The sequence below is a fragment of the Lithobates pipiens genome, unplaced genomic scaffold (genome assembly GCF_037356315.1).
Source record: "Lithobates pipiens isolate NorthernLeopardFrog02 unplaced genomic scaffold, aLitPip1_a1.2 Scaffold_1, whole genome shotgun sequence".
NCBI lineage: Eukaryota > Metazoa > Chordata > Amphibia > Anura > Ranidae > Lithobates > Lithobates pipiens.
In genome coordinates, this window is record NW_027507685.1 from 108,875,259 (window position 1) to 108,893,342 (window position 18,084).

Here is an 18,084-nt window from a genome sequence, read left to right on the forward strand (position 1 = left end):
CCCATCAGATAGTGTCCGCTGTGCACTGAGCATGCGCAGTGCACAGCACACACAGATTCCGAAAAATAGCCAAGGATGAACGGTGCCTGCGGCGTGAGTCCAGGTTCTATCCCCACCATCCAAGTGGAAATAGAGTTAGAATATAAAAGAGCCGAGCGCAGCGAGGCTGAGCCCGAAGTGTGGCGAGCAAAGCTCGCCCGCGAGGGGCCCTCTAATTTTCACAACCCTATGTCCACTTGGATGGTGGAGCTACCACCTCCGCGCAGGCGCCGTTCATCTTCGGAGATTTTCCGAAGCTTCTTCTGCCCCGTACTGCGCATGCACAGTACGGGGCGGACAATATATGATGGCAGGACACAATCTGCCAGAACACCGGCATCATTAAACCCAGCCTTGGGACTGGACAGCAAAAGGTGTAGCAGTGCTTCTGTGGTGATGAGCTCATCTCTCTGTCATCACTCTGCTGTCTCCTCCTATCAGCGCGCTCCTTACACTGCGCCACACATCTGTATCGCTCTTTAAAGCTCAACTACCTTTGTTTAATCTGTTCCTCCACAGCCACTGAGGATAGAAATCTACTCTGTGCGCACCAGATGCCTCCGCAAATCCAGATATTACCTTGTAAAAGTAGCTGTGACATCATCACTTGCTGTGCATAGCCTGAGCAGAGAACAGAGCTGGGGGAGGGGCCCAGCAGGCCACACCGACTACAGGAGGGGGCGGAGGCAAGACCAGATACCCTGCACAAGGAGAGGGAGACCAGAGCTGTGGGAGGAGCCAAGCAGGCCCCATCCACTACAGAAGACAACAGGAGGGGGCGGAGACAAGTCCTGTCCCCCTGAACAGGGATAGAGAGCTGAGCTGTGGGAGGAGCCCAGCAGGCCACACCCACTATAGGCAACTACAGGAGGGGGCGGAGGCAAGACCAGATCCCCTGCACAAGGAGAGGGAGTCCAGAGCTGTGGGTAGGACCCAAGCAGGCCCCATCCACTACAGAAGACAACATGAGGGGGTGGAGACAAGTCCTGTCCCCCTGTACAGGGATAGAGAGCAGAGCTGTGGGAGGAGCCCAGCAGGCCCCACCCACTGCATAAAACTACAGCAGGGGGCAGAGACAAGACCTGTCCCCCGTACAAGGAGAGAGACACCAGAGCTGTGGGAGGAGCCCAGCAGGCTATACCCGCTACAGAAGACTACAGGAGGGGGCGGGGACAAGACCAATCCCCCTGCACAAGGAGAGAGAGCAGAGCTGTAGGAGGAGCCCAGCAGGCCCCACCCACTACAGAAGACAACAGGAGGGGCGGAGACAAGTCCTGTCCCCCTGCACAAGGAGAGAGAGCAGAGCTGTGGGAGGAGCCCAGCAGGCCCCACCCACGACAGAAGACTACAGGAGGGGGGCGGAGACAAGACCAATCCCCCTGCACAAGGTGTGGGAGGAGCACAGCAAGCTCCACCCACTACAGAAAACTACAGGAGGGGCGGAGACAAGACCAATCCCCCTCCACAAGGAGAGAGAGCAGAGCTATGGGAGGAGCCCAGCAGGCCCCACCCACTACAGAAGACTACAGCAGGGGGCAGAGACAAGAACAGTCCCCCTGCACAAGGAGACAGAGCAGGGCTGTGGGAGGAGCCCATCAGGCTCCACCCACTACAGAAAACTACAGGAGGGGCGGAGACAAGACCAGTCCCCCTGCACAAGCAGAGACATCAGCGGTGGGCTGTCTTTATCACAGGAAGTTTCACACTGGATGACTGCACAGACCCGGGAGAAATCCACAAAGACCACCAGAGTGCAGAATTCTAAAAAAGATTGCGGAGTTGTTTGTCCATCGAAACTGTGACTGGGACAAAATCGATTGTTCACCAGCAATATTCTCTGCAGATCGAATTGTACGAATGTGGAAAATACCACATTGTGGCCACTAGATGGCATCGGGGAGCATAGGAGAGACAATGTAACGATAATAGAGAACGCTAGAGGGAATGACCAAAGAACTGTACCCAATCATACTAATTCCCTCTGGTGTTCTCTGGAATTCGCTATAGCTGGCAGTGCCATCTAGTGGACATAATGTGGTATTTTCTCCATTCACACATTCGATCTGCAGAGAACATTGCTTAAAAACATTCGACTTTTGCTCCATTCATACAGAATGAATTTACGTTCGGTTTCAAGGGACAAACAGCTATGATTTTTTTTTCTTCTCTGTATTACCCCCCCCCCCCCCCACCTCCCTCTCCAGATTCCAGGAGGAACGCCCCCGCCTCTTGTATGCAGTCATTGGCTGATCCCGGAGTTCTGCATGCCGTTCCCATGGTTACCATAGTGGGCAGAGTTTTGTGTGTTGGGATATATATATATATATTGTTTTGTGGCCAGCGTGGTTGGGGTCCTCGGGGATGGTGGTGCTCTCAGTCCCAGAATAATTCCTCCGGATGGGACTCTTCTATATTTATCCCAGGGGGGGTCTCAGAGGTCACATCTGGAGGAGATTGAGAAAGTATGAAGACCCCCGAGGGGGTAGGGGGGCAGCTCCAGGGTCAGCAGGTCACTGCTCTGCTTCTATAAACATCTCCCCACTGGGGGGGGTTCACATTTATCCTCCAGTCTAAAGAGGAACTCCAGGGTAAGGAAATATTCTCTGCATACCAGAGCCCTGTGTATTCTTCCTTGAGTGTCATGTGTTCAGGAAGCCCCTCCCACCAGCCACAATCTACCTGCATCACATAGAGAAGCACAGAGACCCGGTGATGACATGATAGTCAGCGCCTTCTAGTGGCCGTAATGCGGGATTTTTTCCATTCACACACTTGATCTGCACAGAAAATACACTGAGAATGTTTGTTTGATTTTTGACCGATTTGCACAAAATTTAATAAATTGAAAGATTTTATACGTTGGTGATGAGGAAATGGAGGGACCAGGGAAAATATAAGCAGATTAAACTTCACCTTCAAATATTTATTTTATTATTTAAAAAACGTATCTGTTTTTATTTTATTTTAATTATTTATTTTTATTTTATTACTTAAGGGATTTATCTGTTTTTATTTATTTTATTTTATCTTATTAATTCATGAATTTATCTGTTTTTATTTGATCTTTTTAAATCAATTAATTAATTACATTTAATTAATTTGTTTTTATAATTCATGAATTTATCTGTTTTTATTTTATTTATTGTTTTAAATAATCAATTAATTACTTACATTTAATTTGTTTTTATTTATTTATTCTATGCATTTTTTAATTTGTTTGTGACTTCATGAATTCATCTGTTTTTATTTTATTTTTTAAATTTATTTATTTTATTTTATTAGATCATGAATGTATCTGTTTTTATTTCATCTTTTTAAATAATCAATGAATGAACTAATTAAAATTAGTTGATTTGTTTTCATTTTATTTATTTATTTTATGCATTCATCCATTTGTTTTTTTAATTCATTAATTTATCTGTTTTTATCATTACTGATCTGGTCTTATCATTAATTTATCTGTTTTTATGTTATTTTTTTAATTAATTTATTTTATTTGTTCATGAATTTATCTGGTTTATTTTATCTTTTTTTTTTAATTATTAATTCATTTATTTTATTAATTTTTTTTAATTTATTTATTTTTATGTATTTATTCATTTGTTTTTAAATTCATGAATGTATGTGTTTTTATTTTATTGTATCATTTAATTGAATTAATTTATTTTTTATTTTATTCATTTATTTGTTTTTAAATTCATGAATTTATGTTTTTTTTTATCATTTAATTGAGTTATTTTTTTTAACTTATTTATTATATGCACTTATTCATTTTGTTTTTATTTTAGATTTTTTATTATTATTATTTTATTTTTTTATTTAAAATTTTTTTGCTATCTGTGTCTCATTGGGAAATTTTCCCGTCACTTCCTGTCCCGAAGAGATGCAACAGGAAATGTAAAAAAAAACAAAATCTCTAGTAAAGTGAGGGAAATTCCCCTCTTAGGTGTTAGCGCCACCCTGCACCCCCCCCCCCCCCCAATCGTAGGATTTCCATCACCTCGTGTTTAGATGACAACTGTAAAATGTTGGAAGAAATGCAAAAATAAAATATATAAAATAAAAACAAATAAATGAAATAAATCAATGAATTCAATAACATAAACAAATTCATCATTTAAAAAGATAAAAGAAAAAAACGATTAATTAATTAATAAAAAAAATGTAAAAAACAAATGTTGGATTTCCCTCAACGTCCCCGGGGACACAGAGGAGGAATCCCACACAGACAGCAAATAAAAACCTAAAAAAGTCTAACACCGCCCCCACCACACTCGAAGCTAAAAAAAAAAAATTTTGTTGTAAGTAAAGTTTTAATATATTTCTTACATTAACATTTCTTTCCATTTCCCCTCCAGATTTCCACATCCCGGAAGGAGAGGACGGAAGGTAAACGATATTCCAATTCTAAAACCGCCAATTTCCTTGATTTTCATACCGCAGTACCAGTCACTGCCACTAGATGTCCTCAGTCTGATGGCCTTACCAGTGGCTGCCACTAGATGTCCTCAGTCTGATGGCTTTACCAGTCACTGCCACTAGATGTCCTCAGTCTGATGGCCGGCATCATTGAGCCCAGCCTGGGGACTGGACAGTGAAAGGAGAAGCAGCGCTGTGGTGATGAGCTCATCTCTTGGTCACTCTGCTCTCTCCTCCTATCAGCGTGCTCCCTTGTCAGCACTGATTGTCTCCCTGTGCCGCTTCCTCTCATATGGGGAACTGCAAGCGGCTGAGACCAGATCTGCTGCTGCGGCACGGTTGGGGGGACCTGCAGATACCGGGATTTTATCCTTTAAATGGTCCTGTGCTGGTGTGTGGGAGTGTCTTACCAGCATTCTAGCAACAGGGTGGGGCCATCTCTGGGAGTTTTTCCGCCAGTCTTCCGGAGGTGCGTAAATAGCCTACACCTGTAGTGACTGCATGCTACCGTTTGGGCACCCATGGGTGTTTACAACTTCCTAACAACAAGGCAGGATGGGGGTGAGGGGGAGTAAAAAATTTAAAATGAAAACAAATGAATAAATGCATAAAATAAATAAATAAAATAAAAATAAATTCATTAAATTAAATGATAAAATAAAAACAGATACATTTGTGAATAAAAAAAAAATGAATAAATGCATAAAATAAATAAATAAAAACAAATAAATTAATTAATTCATTATTTTAAAAGACAAAATAAAATAAAAACTGATACAATCATGAACTAATAAAATAAATTAATTAATAAAATAAAAACACATACATACATTTGTAAATTAAAAAGCAATAAATGCATACAATAAATAAATAAAAACAAATTAATGAAATTAAATAAATGAATGAATGCATTATTTAAAAAGACAAAATAAAATAAAAACAGATACATTTCTTAACTAATAAAATAAATTAATTAGAAAAATAAAATAAAAACAGATGAATTTGTAAAATTAAAAAACAAATTAATAAATGCATAAAATAAATAAAAACAAATTAATAAAATAAATGAATTCATTCATTATTTAAAAACACAAAATAAAATAAAAACATATAAATTCATGAACTAATAAAATAAATAAATACAATAAATAAAATCAGATAAATTCATGAATTAAAAAAAAAACAAATGAATACATTCCTCAAATAAATAAAATAAAAACAAATTAATTAAATTGAATTAGTTAATTGTCTATGATGGGACTTGTAATTCTGCAACAGCTGGAGGGCCCCCATGTTGCCTCCCCCTGGCCTACACACTTACAGATGCAGCTAAGGTTTGGAAGTGCCATTGTATTTGGACTCCTGCAGATGCTGCAACTTTCTTGGGGGGGGGGGGGCGCATCTGTGGGAGTTTTTCAACCAGTCTCTGTGAGGTACGTAAATGGCCTACACCTGTAGTGACTGCATGCTCTCGGAATCAGGTTTGGAAGCCTTGTTGTATTTGGGGCAGCCGCAGGTGTTGCAACTTCCAAGAAACAAGTATTACTAATGCATTGCGATTGGTGAGGACGGGGGGGGGGGGGTAGGAGTGATGGTATTATTCGGGAGATGTCATCCCTTCCACCATCAGTCATTTGTCTTCTCAGAACTTCCCCGTCATATATATGAGCGTCTGGACAGAGCGAATGAGCCACAACCAACTTTCACTTTCACTTTGAACTGCGCTGTGTGTGACCTTCACTATCACTTCTGTATGCCCCTTCCCCCCCCCCCCCACCTGTGTGCTCTCACCAAGATTACACCCTCTTATCACATGAAGAACAACATTTTGGCACAATATAAAAATAAAATAAAAAATGTGATCATTATGACGAAACGCGTCGGTAATCAGTGGGGAAGGTGCAGTTGTGGCTTTTTTTTAAAGGCTTGCAATAAAAAGCAGGATCCACCTATTGCGCCCCCCCCCCCAAGTTCAAAGTGAAAATTAAAAAATACAAAACACATGAAGAAGTTGTAGAACATAGAGTTACCTTCCCCCCCAAAAGTGATGTCACCATCCTGAGAACGACAGGGATCCCAAATCCTGTGGGGGGAAAAAAGACAGAAATTCCCACCATGCTTTACAAGGGGGAAAAAAAATCACAGGGCTTTCCAACGCGTTTCGGGAGATCCCCACCCCTTTCATCAGGGCTTGTATTGACAGAAGCCTCGGCACGATGCAATTTGCGAAGAGGGACGGGCGACTGTGTTGGCATGCCTGGCAGAGCAGCCCCAGACTAGGAGGCTGCGGTCACATGTGTGTGTTGTGTTTTTGAGCATTTTTTGGGAGGGGGGAGGGGCGTTTTGTCTGCACATTTGTGAGCATTTTGTGTGTTTTTGTACAACATTTTTAAAGTATTTTTGGGCTTTGGCTTTTTTTTGTAAATTAGCCCAAAGAGAAAAATATCATCTGTTTCATCATTTCATGCTATGTTTATCAGCCTTTTCGCTTTTTCATACGCTTTTATTTATGTATTCATTATTTATTTATTTTTTACTTTTATTTTGTTAGGGGTTAATCTATTTTATTTATTATTATTATTATTATTTTTTTTTTTTTTTTACTTATTTATTTAGTTAGGTTAGGGGTTAATATTGGGGTTAGGATTAGGTTATAACCCCTAATCCTAACCCCAATATTAACCCCTAACCTAACTAAATAAATAAGTAAAAAAAAAATAATAATAATAATAATAATAATAAATAAAATAGATTAACCCCTAACAAAATAAAAGGGGTTAGATTTACAGTTACAGGTTATGATTAGAGGTTAATATTAGGTTAGGATTACAGTTAGGGGCTAATATTAGGTTTAGGGGTTAAGTTAAGGGGTTAGGGTTTAAGGTTAGGTTTAGGGGTTAATATTAGGGTTAGGATTAGGGTAAGGGGTTAGGATTACAGTTAGGAGTTAATATTAGGGTTAGGGGATAAGATAAGGGGTTAGGATTTGGGGTTAATATTAGGGTTAGGAGTTAATTTAAGAGTTAGGCTTAAAGTTAAGGGTTAGGGTTACAGTTAGAGGGTATGATTAGGGGTTAATATTAGGGTTAGGGGTTAAGGTAAAGGGTTAGGGGTTATTAGGGTTAGCGGTTAGGAGTAGGTTTAGGGGTTAATATTAGGATTACAGTTAGGGGTTAATATTAGGGTTATGGGTTAATATTAGAGTTATGATTACAGATAGGGGTTAATATTAGGGTTAGGGGTTAAGGTAAGAGGTTAGAGGTTAGGGGTTTATATTAGGGATAGGGTTAGAGGTTGGGAGTAGAGTTAGGAGTTAATATTAGGCTTAGGATTACAGTTAGGGGTTATTAGGGTTAGAGTTAGAGGTTAGGAGTAGGGTTGTGGTTAATATTAGGGTTAGGATAACAGTTAGGGGTTAATATTAGGTTTAGGGGTTAAGGTAAGGGGTTAGGGGTTAATATTAGGGTTAGGGTTAGAGGTTGGGAGTAGGGTTAGGGGTTAATATTAGGGTTAGGATTACAGTTAGGGGTTAAGGTAAAGGGTTAGGGGTTATTAGGGTTAGGGTTAAAGGTTAGGATTACAGTTAAGGGTTAATTTTAGGGCTAGGATTAGGGTTAGAGGTTAATTTAAGGGTTAGGTTTAAGGTTAGGTGTTAGGGTTACAGTTAGAGGGTATGATTAGGGGTTGATATTAGGGTTAGGGTAAGGGGTTAGGATTACAGTTAGGGGTTAATATTAGGGTTAGGGGTTAAGGTAAGGGGTTAGGGTTTAAGGGGTTAATATTAGGGTTAGGATTTAATATTAGGATTAGGGGTTAATTTAAGGGTTAGGCTTAAGGTAAGGGGTTAGGGTTACAGTCAGAGGGTATGATTAGGGGTTATTATTAGGGTTAGCATTAGGATAAGGGTTTATCATTACAGTTAGGGGTTAATATTAGTTAGGATTACGGTTGGGGTTAATATTAGGGTTAGGGATTGGGGTTAGGGTTAGGGGCTAATAGGATTGGGTTAGGGGTTATTATTAGGGTTAATATTAGGGTTAGGGGTTAATATTAGGGTTAGGAGTAGAGATTAGGGTTAGGATTTAATAGGATTGGGTTAGGGGTTAATATTAGGTGTTAGGGTTACAGTTAGAGGTTATAATTAGGGGTTAATATTAGGGTTAGGATTAGGGGTTAGGATTAGAGGTTCATATCGAGGGTTAACATTAGGGTCAGGGGTCGGGAAGGGCTAGGGTTATTTTGATTTATTTAACTCCTTAAGCACCGGCGCCTCTCAGCCCTTTAAGAGGTTTCAGACGCCAGGAGGTGGGTGGGGGGGGGGGGGGGGCATTTGGGTCATGTGACCGCCATGATTGGCTGTCACAGCGGTCACATTGTTGGAAAGCTTTCGGATGCAAGTAGCGTTCCGGAGCTTTCCATTTCCCCGCCTGTCTCCACTCTCACGGCACAGCATTGTTTACGTTTTAGCACGCATATAGGTGTACATCCGGCGTAAAAAGGTTAATTAATTTGTTTATTTTTAGTAGTATTTTTATTTATTTCTTATTTATATATGATTAATATTTATTTATTCATGTATTTTATTGATTATTTATGCATTTTATTGATTGGTTATTTATTATTATTATTATTATTTGTTTTTACTTAATCATTGCATGTGAGCAGGAAAAATGCTCAAATGCGGGACATTAAAAGCGCTCAAAAATGCGGGACAGAGCGCATTAAAAATGCTCATAAACGCAGCACAGAGCGCATTATAAAGCGCTCATAAACGCGGGACAGAGCACATTAAAAACGCACAAAAATGCTCAAATCACGCTTTTCGCTACAGAACAAAAAACACTTAAAAAAGACACTAATCTGCCCGGTTCGATTTTTTTTGGAGCTTCAGGCGACTCGATGTTGGGTTGTGAACTCCATAGCGAATATTTGATTTTTTTTCCTCCTCTGGCGTTTTTTTTTTTTTTTTTCGCTTCAATCGATGAAACGCTGAGGAGTGACTGGGGTCCGAGGGGCAATGAGGACACGGCCCATTGTCTCTCATGAAATCCGAGCTGTGCGGCTTGTGACCGGTGGAGGGGCGCTGTGTGTTTGCTGTGTGTTTGGTGTCACAGATCGATGTGAACAGCTGTTGCCTCTCCTCTGCCCCGGAGCTCTAAAACTTCCCATGCCCGGGGAGATCCCTCACTCCTCCTTCTACCTCCAAAAGTGTCTTTATTTCAGGGAGTGGGGGGTGTGGATCACCTCCAAGAGTGGCGGCGTCACCCTGGCCGTGTCACATGAAGCCGAGGGTCACGAACGGCTCAGACATTAATAGACGGCGTTTCAAATAAAAGGGAACTGGGAGCTTCAGAGGAAGATCATAGTAGACCACAAAGATACGCCGATAGCTGGCTCAACCACAAGGAAAGGGCCGACGCGTTATCCTAAGGTGGAGCTGGTGGCGCCCAGTGGCTCGGTCGTTTGTCCGGTAAACCCCCCTCTCGTATTGGCAGAACCTCCACCCACGTCCACAAAGAGCTACACCTAAGCAGCCAGACGCTGGTAGCCAAGGAAGCAGACGCATAGATGTACACTCGTTGGGTTGTCCCGACCACAAGCAGCTGTGTCAGACTTTCCATGAAGCAGCAGATGGAGGCTGAACGATGTGCTGATCCCTGCTGAGGCTCTCCTTCGTGGATTTTGTCAATTTTTGTGAGTAGGATCTGTTAGGGGGAAATGGCAGACAGGAGCAGGATGTATGGGACAATGTTCAAGACACGGGCATCCAAGACCTGGAGACGTCTGAAAAATAGGCTGTCCACGCCAATAGACCCAGGTGAGCCACCAGAGACATTGATATAGTTAACAATGGTGTCTAGCACACCGATACACCATGTATAGTATAAAAAAAAAAGCACAGGGGTGCTTATACTGATTTCATGGGGTCATCTCACCAGACCCAACTTGGGGATATGTCCTGGATGGGAGGTATGTGTCCCCATTGTTTTGGTTGTGGTCCCTTTTAAGGGGGACAATAAGTACTTTTGGGGTTCTTACCCATACAGGTTCCATAGTTGTCCAGTTGGAGATGCGTTGACTGATTTATGGTACTCTTTGGATTGGTATGTACTCTTTTGGGACCTGAATTTGAAACCTGTAATTCTAGGGCTTGGAGAGACTTTGGGTGGGAAAAAACCTCCAACCCTTATTATAGAGAACTTCTGGGGTTCTTACCCATACAGGGTGAGGGGTTCCAGGGTTATCTGGTCAGAGAAAAGTGGACTGATTTACAGTACTCTTTGGATTGTTAAGTCCTCCTTTGAGACTCGGAGAGACTTTGGGTGGGAAAGAGCCTCCAAACCCTAATTACAGGGACTTTAGTCCTGAAAAGGTTAACATATTTGTAAGGGAAGCTTACAAAAAGGACAAGGAGAAGTCAGCACCTGTCTGTAAGGTGGGGCGGAGTCATTCATAGTGGGATATGTCCTTGATGTGTCCCCATTATCTGGGTTGAAGTTTTACATACTAAGCCATTCTCACCCATGTAGGGTGAGGAGTTTCGGGGTTGTGCGGTCCAAGAGGAGAGGACTGATTTACAGTACTCTTTGGATTGGTAAGCCCTTATTTTGGGACCCGGAATTCAGAGAATCAGAGAGACTTTGGTTTGGAAAGAGCCTCCAACCCTTACTACAGAAACAGAGACTTTAATCCCAAAATAGTTAACCTGTCTGCAAGGGAAGCTTGAAAAAAGGGCAAGGAGAAGTCAGCACCTGGCTGTAAGGTGGGGTGGCGCAATCCATAGTGGGATATGTCCTTGATGTGTCCCCATTATTTGGGTTGATGTTTTAAGTACTAAGGCATTCTCACCCATGTAGGGTGAGGGGTTTCGGGGTTGTGCGGTCCAAGAGGAGAGGACCCTTACCCTTACAGTACTCTTTGGATTGGTAAGCCTTTATTTTGGGACTCAAAATTCAGAGAATCAGAGAGACTTTGGGTAGGAAAGAGCCTCCAACCCTTATTACAGAGACAGAGACTTTAGTCCCAAAAAAAGTTAACCTGTCTGCAAGGGAAGCTTGAAAAGGGGCAAGGAGAAGTCAGCACCTGTCTGTGAGGTGGGGTGAAATCGTTAACAGGGGGATATGTTCTGGACGTGTTCCCATCATTTTGACTGTGGTCTCCTTAAAGGTGACAATAAGAGATGTTTTGAGTACTTCTGGGGTTCTCACCCATGTAGGGGTTCTGAGTTAGTCCAGTAGGAGAGAAGTGGACTGGTATGTCCTCATTTGAGACCTGGATTTTGGAGGCTTAGAGAGACTTTGGTGGGAAAGAGCCTCCAAACCCTGATTACATGGACTTTACTCCTGAATCCTGTCTGCAGCGGAGGCTTGAAAAGTGGCAAGAAGTCAGCACTTGTCTGTGAGGTGGGGTGAAATTGTTCATAGGGTCATGGACTTGTCTCCGTCATTTGGGTTGTATCCTCATTTGAGATTTGGAATTCAGAGGCTTGGAGAAACTTTTTTTTTTCGGTGGTAAAGAACCTCCAAACCCTGATTACAGGGGCTTTACTCCCCAAAAAGGTTATGCTGTCTGCAAGGGAAGCTTGAAAAGGGGCAAGGAGAAGTCAGCACCTGTCTGTGGGGTCAAATTGTTCACAGGGGCTTATGTTCTGGACGTGTCCCCATGATTTGGGTTGTGTCCTCATTTGAGACCCAGAATTTGGAGAGCCCTTTTTTGGTGGGAAAGAGCCTCCAAACCCTGATTACAGGGGCTTTACTCCTGAAAAGGTTATCCTGTCTGCAAGGGAAGCTTGAAAAGGGGCAAGGAGAAGTCAGAACCTGTCTGTGGGATGGGGCGGAGTCATTCACAGCTATGAGAAAGTTCGGAGACCAAGACGTGGCTTTGCTGTACCCTGAAACAGACAGGAACCCCAAACCCTGGTGTGGGACTGATATACTTGGGGTGATTCCATTGTTTGCTTTGTACCAGAATGATGGACTGTTTGCCTTTCCATTGCTGTAAAAAGCTGTTTTATTTCTCAGATTTTTTTTTTTTTTTACCCAAACAAAAACTTTTTACTGGTGACAAACAGCCCAAAACAACATTAGCCAACCACATACTCAGCATAATATACAGAAAAAGTCTGAATCAGTGCCGGTAGTGACCACCACAGGAAACAAACGGCATATACAGAATAACACATACACAGGAAGAATACACGACCATAACAATATTGTACTCCCAGTAGTACCAAGATGAATTCTCAACATGCATCAAGACCAAGAAGCCTATCCATGACCAAATCTTCTGGGGCAAAGCCTGGATACAGCTAGCCCTAGGTCAGAAGTTTCTCATACTTGCCCGGACACCCCCTATGCTGGTAAATAATCTTTTGCATCCTAATCGTATTACCTACAGCAGTAATCCACTCCTTAACCGCAGGAGAGGTCTCCAACTTCCAATGTCACATTTGTAGTTTGCGAGCCACAAATAGGGCCCGAACAATAGCCTCTCTGGTGTGATTCTTCAAGTAAAATTCATCTAATAAGTTTAGCAAGCAGGATTTTGGGTCCAAAGGGACTGACACTTGAAATATCCCGTATAGAGTATCAACCACTCCCCTCCTATATGGGTGCAGTTATGGGCACCTCCACATTAGGTGAATCAAATCACCATGGTCTCGTTTACACCTAGGGTGGACACACGGATCTCCAAACTATGGCCCTCCAGATGTTGCTGAACTACACCTCCCATGAGGCATTGTAAAACTCTGAAATTCACAGACATTACCGGGCATGATGGGAGTTGTAGTTGCTGAACGACTGGAGGGCCATAGTTTGGAGACCCTTGGATAATAGTCCCATAGTGTGCAATCTATGAGGGGTATAGTACACTCTTAAAAAGGATATATAACTGCGTCAGTCTCCGAGACACATTTGAGGAACACGTAGTTACGGCTTGGAGAGCTTCCTCCCATTGGTCTTCAGCTGACCAACCTCACACACCCACTTCGCTAATACTCATAGGGAGTGTTTTTTTCAGAAATACCTGAAGTAGCATAGCATAACATTGCGATATAAAACCCTTAGAGGTTATGGGCTCTTTAACCAAATTAAACAAGGACGCTGGAGATACAGACCTATCTGAAAGAGCAATAAAATCTGTTTTACAGACAGTTGGTTGGTGGTCCCAGGCTCTTCATGATATTACCATATATAGAAAAGTAAACACACCCACTGCAGCAGACATTATAAACCAATAGGGTTCCTCCAAAGGTGTCTGGGGGTTCCTTGATCTTTGACTGATCAACCTCCCATCTGATGGTGCCTTCCATAGTCCAGTGCCACTACTGACCACCAATGTAAGGAGCATTCTTCTCACCGATCACCAATGTAAGGAACATTCTTGTCACTGATCACCAATGTAAGGAACATTCTTCTCACTGATCACAAATGTAAGGAGCATTCTTCTCACTGATTACCAATGTAAGGAACATTCTTCTCACTGATCACCAATGTAAGGAACATTCTTCTCACTGATCACCAATGTAAGGAACATTCTTCTCACTCATCACCAATGTAAGGAACATTCTTCTCACTGATCACTAATGTAAGGAACATTCTTCTCACTGATTACCAATGTAAGGAACATTCTTCCCACTGATCACCAATGTAAGGGACATTCTTCTCACAGATCACCAATGTAAGGAACATTCTTCCCACTGATCACCAATGTAAGGGACATTCTTGACCTCCAGTCTCCACTTCAAACTGACATTCTTCTCACTGATCACCAATGTAAGGGACATTCTTCTCACTGATCACCAATGTAAGGAACATTCTTCTCACTGATCACCAATGTAAGGGACATTCTTCTCACAGATCACCAATGTAAGGGACATTCTTCTCACAGATCACCAATGTAAGGGACATTCTTCTCACTGATCACCAATGTAAGGAACATTCTTCCTACTGGCCACCAATGTAAGGGACATTCTGTTCTGCATGTATGATTATGGATGGGATGAGAGGGTAGATTATTATACGATGAGGGTATCATTCTATATGGGAGAGTGGAGTGACCCTACATCATAAAATCCAGCTGCTGCATCTGTCAAGTGTTGGGACATGTTCTGGGCACACAGACCGCACTATAGACAATGGAGACATTTATAATGTAAGGACAGATGTGGTCACAGCAGGATCGGGTTTTTCTCGTCCATCTGTTTCTATTCCTGTCACTGTGCAGTGGCTCTTCATTTCCTCCCATGCACAGTGCAATCTGCCACCTAACAAATCTTCTGCTGTTTGTTTTATTAAACCTGAAGATTAATCTGATTGTATTTTCTCCATTATTGCCACCTTAATGAAATGAAAAACAATAAACTTTCCATTTCATTACATCGTTTCAGTTCCAGTAATGTGCTAACTTGGTCTCTGTTCTTCTCTATGCAATCCAGGCATCATGGCTGGGGGGAGGGACAGACAGGGTGCTATGCAGGGCGCTGACCTCAACCCTACTGACCACCTTTGGGATGAATTGTGAGCAAGGCTTTTTTTTTTTGGTGCCTAACGTGGGACCTCACATGTAAGCCAGGTCTTTTTTTATGGCACCCAACACGGAGCCTCCCATGTGAGCCAGGTCTTTTTTTTTTGGCGCCTAACGTGTCACCTCACATGTGAGCCAGTTCTTTTTTTTTGGCACCCAACATTGGGCCTCACATGTGAGCCAAGTCTTTTTTTCTTGTACCCATCATGGGGCCTCACACGTGAGCCAGATCTTTTTTGTAGCGCCCGACGTGGGGCCTCACATGTAACCCAGGTCTTTTTTTTTATGGCGCCCGACGTGTCACCTCACATGTGAACCAGGTCTTTTTTTTTTTGCGACCATCATGGGACCTCGCAATTGAGCCAGGTCTTTTTCTATAGTGCCCAACATTGGGCCTCATATGTGAGCCAGGTCTTTTTTTTGACGCTCAACACGGGACCTCACATGTGAGCCAGGTATTTTTTTATGGCACCCAACATTGGGCCTCACATGTGAGCCAAGCCAAGCCCTTTTTTTAATTGGCGCCCATCGTGGGGCCTCACATTTGAGCTAGGTCTTCTTTTTTGGCTTCCAACATAGGGCTTCACATGTGAGCCAACTCATTTATTTATTTTTTGGCTCCCAACATGTCACCTTACATGTGAGCCAGGTCTTCTTTTTTTTTTAGCGCCCATCGTGGGGTCTCATGTGAGCCAGGTCCTTTTTTTTTGCCGCCTAACGTAGAGCCTCACATTTGAGCCAGGTCTTTTTTTTTTTTTGCCGCTCAATGTGGGATCTCACATGTGAGCCAGGTCTCTTTTTATGGAGCCGATCGTGGGACCTTTACAATTGAGCCAGGCCTTTTTTTTTTGGCGCTCAACGTGGGGCCCTCACATGTGAGCCAGGTCTTTTTTTTTGGCGCCCATCGTGAGACCCTTACAATTGACGCAGATCTTTTTTTTGGCGCCCAACGTAGGGCCTCACATGTGAGCCAAGTACTTGGCGCCCAACGTGTCACCTCACATGTGAGCCAGGTCCTTTTTTTTTCCACCCAACCTGGAGCCTCTCATTCTTTTTTTTTTTTTGCCGCCCAATGCGGAGCCTTGCATTTTAGCCAGGTCTTTTTTTTTTTTTTTGCTGCCCAACACGGAGCCTCCCATGTGAGCCAGGTGTTCTTTTTTTTTTTGACACCCAATGTGAAGACTCACATGTGAGCTGGGTCTTTATTTGTTGGCGCCCAACGTGAGGGCTCACATGATGAGCCAGGTCTTCTCATCCTACATTAGTACCCGACCTCACAAATGGGCACAAATTTTCACACACCTTCAAAAATCTTGTGGAAAGTCTTCCCAGGAGAATGGAGGCTGCTATAACCAGAACTCCATATTAATGGACATGGTTTTGGAATGGGATGTCCCCCAAAACCTTGTAGGTGTGATAGTAAAGTCTGAGGCCTAGTAAGCTTGTGTCCATGATAGCAGGAGCCATCAAGAACATACTCCATAAAATACTCCTATAAATGTGGCATTGTGTTCCTGTACAGTACATGGTCCATCCTCAGAAAGGGAAGGGTATCAATCCCTAAACCTCCTGGGATGCAAGGCTCCTGACTGGGGCAAGATACTCTTTGGTCTACCTAGGCTGAAGCCAGGTGGACCCTGCTACTTAGGGAGCTGTGGAAGCTGGTCCTCCAAGTACTTGGCGTTATCTCTCCCAAAGAGACCCACGGTTGGGAGAAAAAAGACCCACAGGCCACAGATCTTCTCCCTAACTTCTGGGCAAGCTCCTGAAAAACCTGCATTCTTTATCTTTGCAAAAAACAAATCCCAAACACACGTACCATTGCAAATAAGTGTATTAACCCCTTTGCACCAGTGTCTCCCGGCCCTTTAAGGGGTTTCAAATGGGGGGGGTTTATGATCATGTGCCCGCCGTGATTGGTAGTCACATGATTGGAAAGCTCTTGATCGCAAGAAGTGATCCGGAGCCTTCCATTAGCCGCCGGTAATTGTGCCGAGTGTGCGCTCTCGGTACAGCTGTCTCTGCAAATTGTTACACAAATATGCAGCCTCTTAGCGCCAAGGCTCACCAACTAAGGGGCTGCATATGTGATGCTGGGGGGCGGGGTTTATGATCATGTGATCATGTACACGGGACAGTTACCAGTGGCTGACAAAAAGCTCCCGATCACTTATTAAGATCGAGAGCTTTCCGATCATGTGACAGCCAATCACGGCAGTCACATGATTGGAAAGAAGAAATGATCGGGAGCTTTCTGTTAGCCACTTCCAAACTGTGCTGTGAGCGCGCAGGAGGGCGCGCACTCTCGGCACAGCTGTCTCTGCAAATCGGTACGCAAATATGCGGCCTCTCTGAGCCAAGGCCCACCCACTGAAAGGCCACGTGCGTTTCACAAGGTTGGACCTTCTGGCCAGTATAAAAATTTCTCTGAGCTGGCCAGAAGGCCCACCCAAGAAGTGTGCGCAAGGTAGCAAAGTGATGTGACCTAGTGCCAGGGCAACTCAGCGGGATCCCAAACCCATAGTGTTTTTCCCAGCACCCCTGGCATGCCACCCCTAGGTGGCACATCACTAGGAGCTCCTTGTGTCTCCCAGCCCCTGGCCAGACAGCTTCATCCCTACTGGCAAGGCATCAGCACTTGTGGAAAGCTTCCGGCAACTGGGAATGAGCCTGACCCGATTCAACCTGAGAGGGAGAGAACCCCTCCCCCAGTACCCACCTTATTATACCTGGTCTCCTTGACTGTCCAGTAGCAAGGAGACGCCAGCTCTGCTACTCTTAATCTTGGCCAACAGGAATGTGACTTGCTACTACTAGCTCTACCATGACCCGAAGGAATGAGAACCTTCTCAGATGTTACTGGCCACATGGAAGGAGTTGGGTGTGGTCACCACTCATTTAATGGAGTCACTGTGTTTATTTATATTTTGTGGTTTATATATACTTTGTTTTTATTTGGAACTCGTTGTGGCAAAGTATAAATATTGTCAGTATGATGTCATCTGTGTGGGTTGGACCACCGGGAGGTGACTCATCCTCTGTTTTCTCAAGTGTTGGGCCTCCTGCAGGGTGTGTGTCGTTAACTACGCACCACGCGGT

At 43.3% G+C, this 18,084-nt stretch overlaps 1 protein-coding gene across 1 annotated transcript in view; it reads left to right on the forward strand.

Moving 5' to 3' along the window:
- The first annotated feature begins 9,727 nt into the window (after positions 1–9,727).
- The window catches only part of STARD8 (StAR related lipid transfer domain containing 8), a 97,865-nt gene continuing 89,508 nt past the window's right edge, over positions 9,728–18,084 (forward strand). The window contains 1 exon segment of the mRNA XM_077485931.1: positions 9,728–10,276. Within this exon segment, the coding sequence (XP_077342057.1) occupies positions 10,177–10,276 (100 nt within the window). The 5' untranslated portion in view covers positions 9,728–10,176.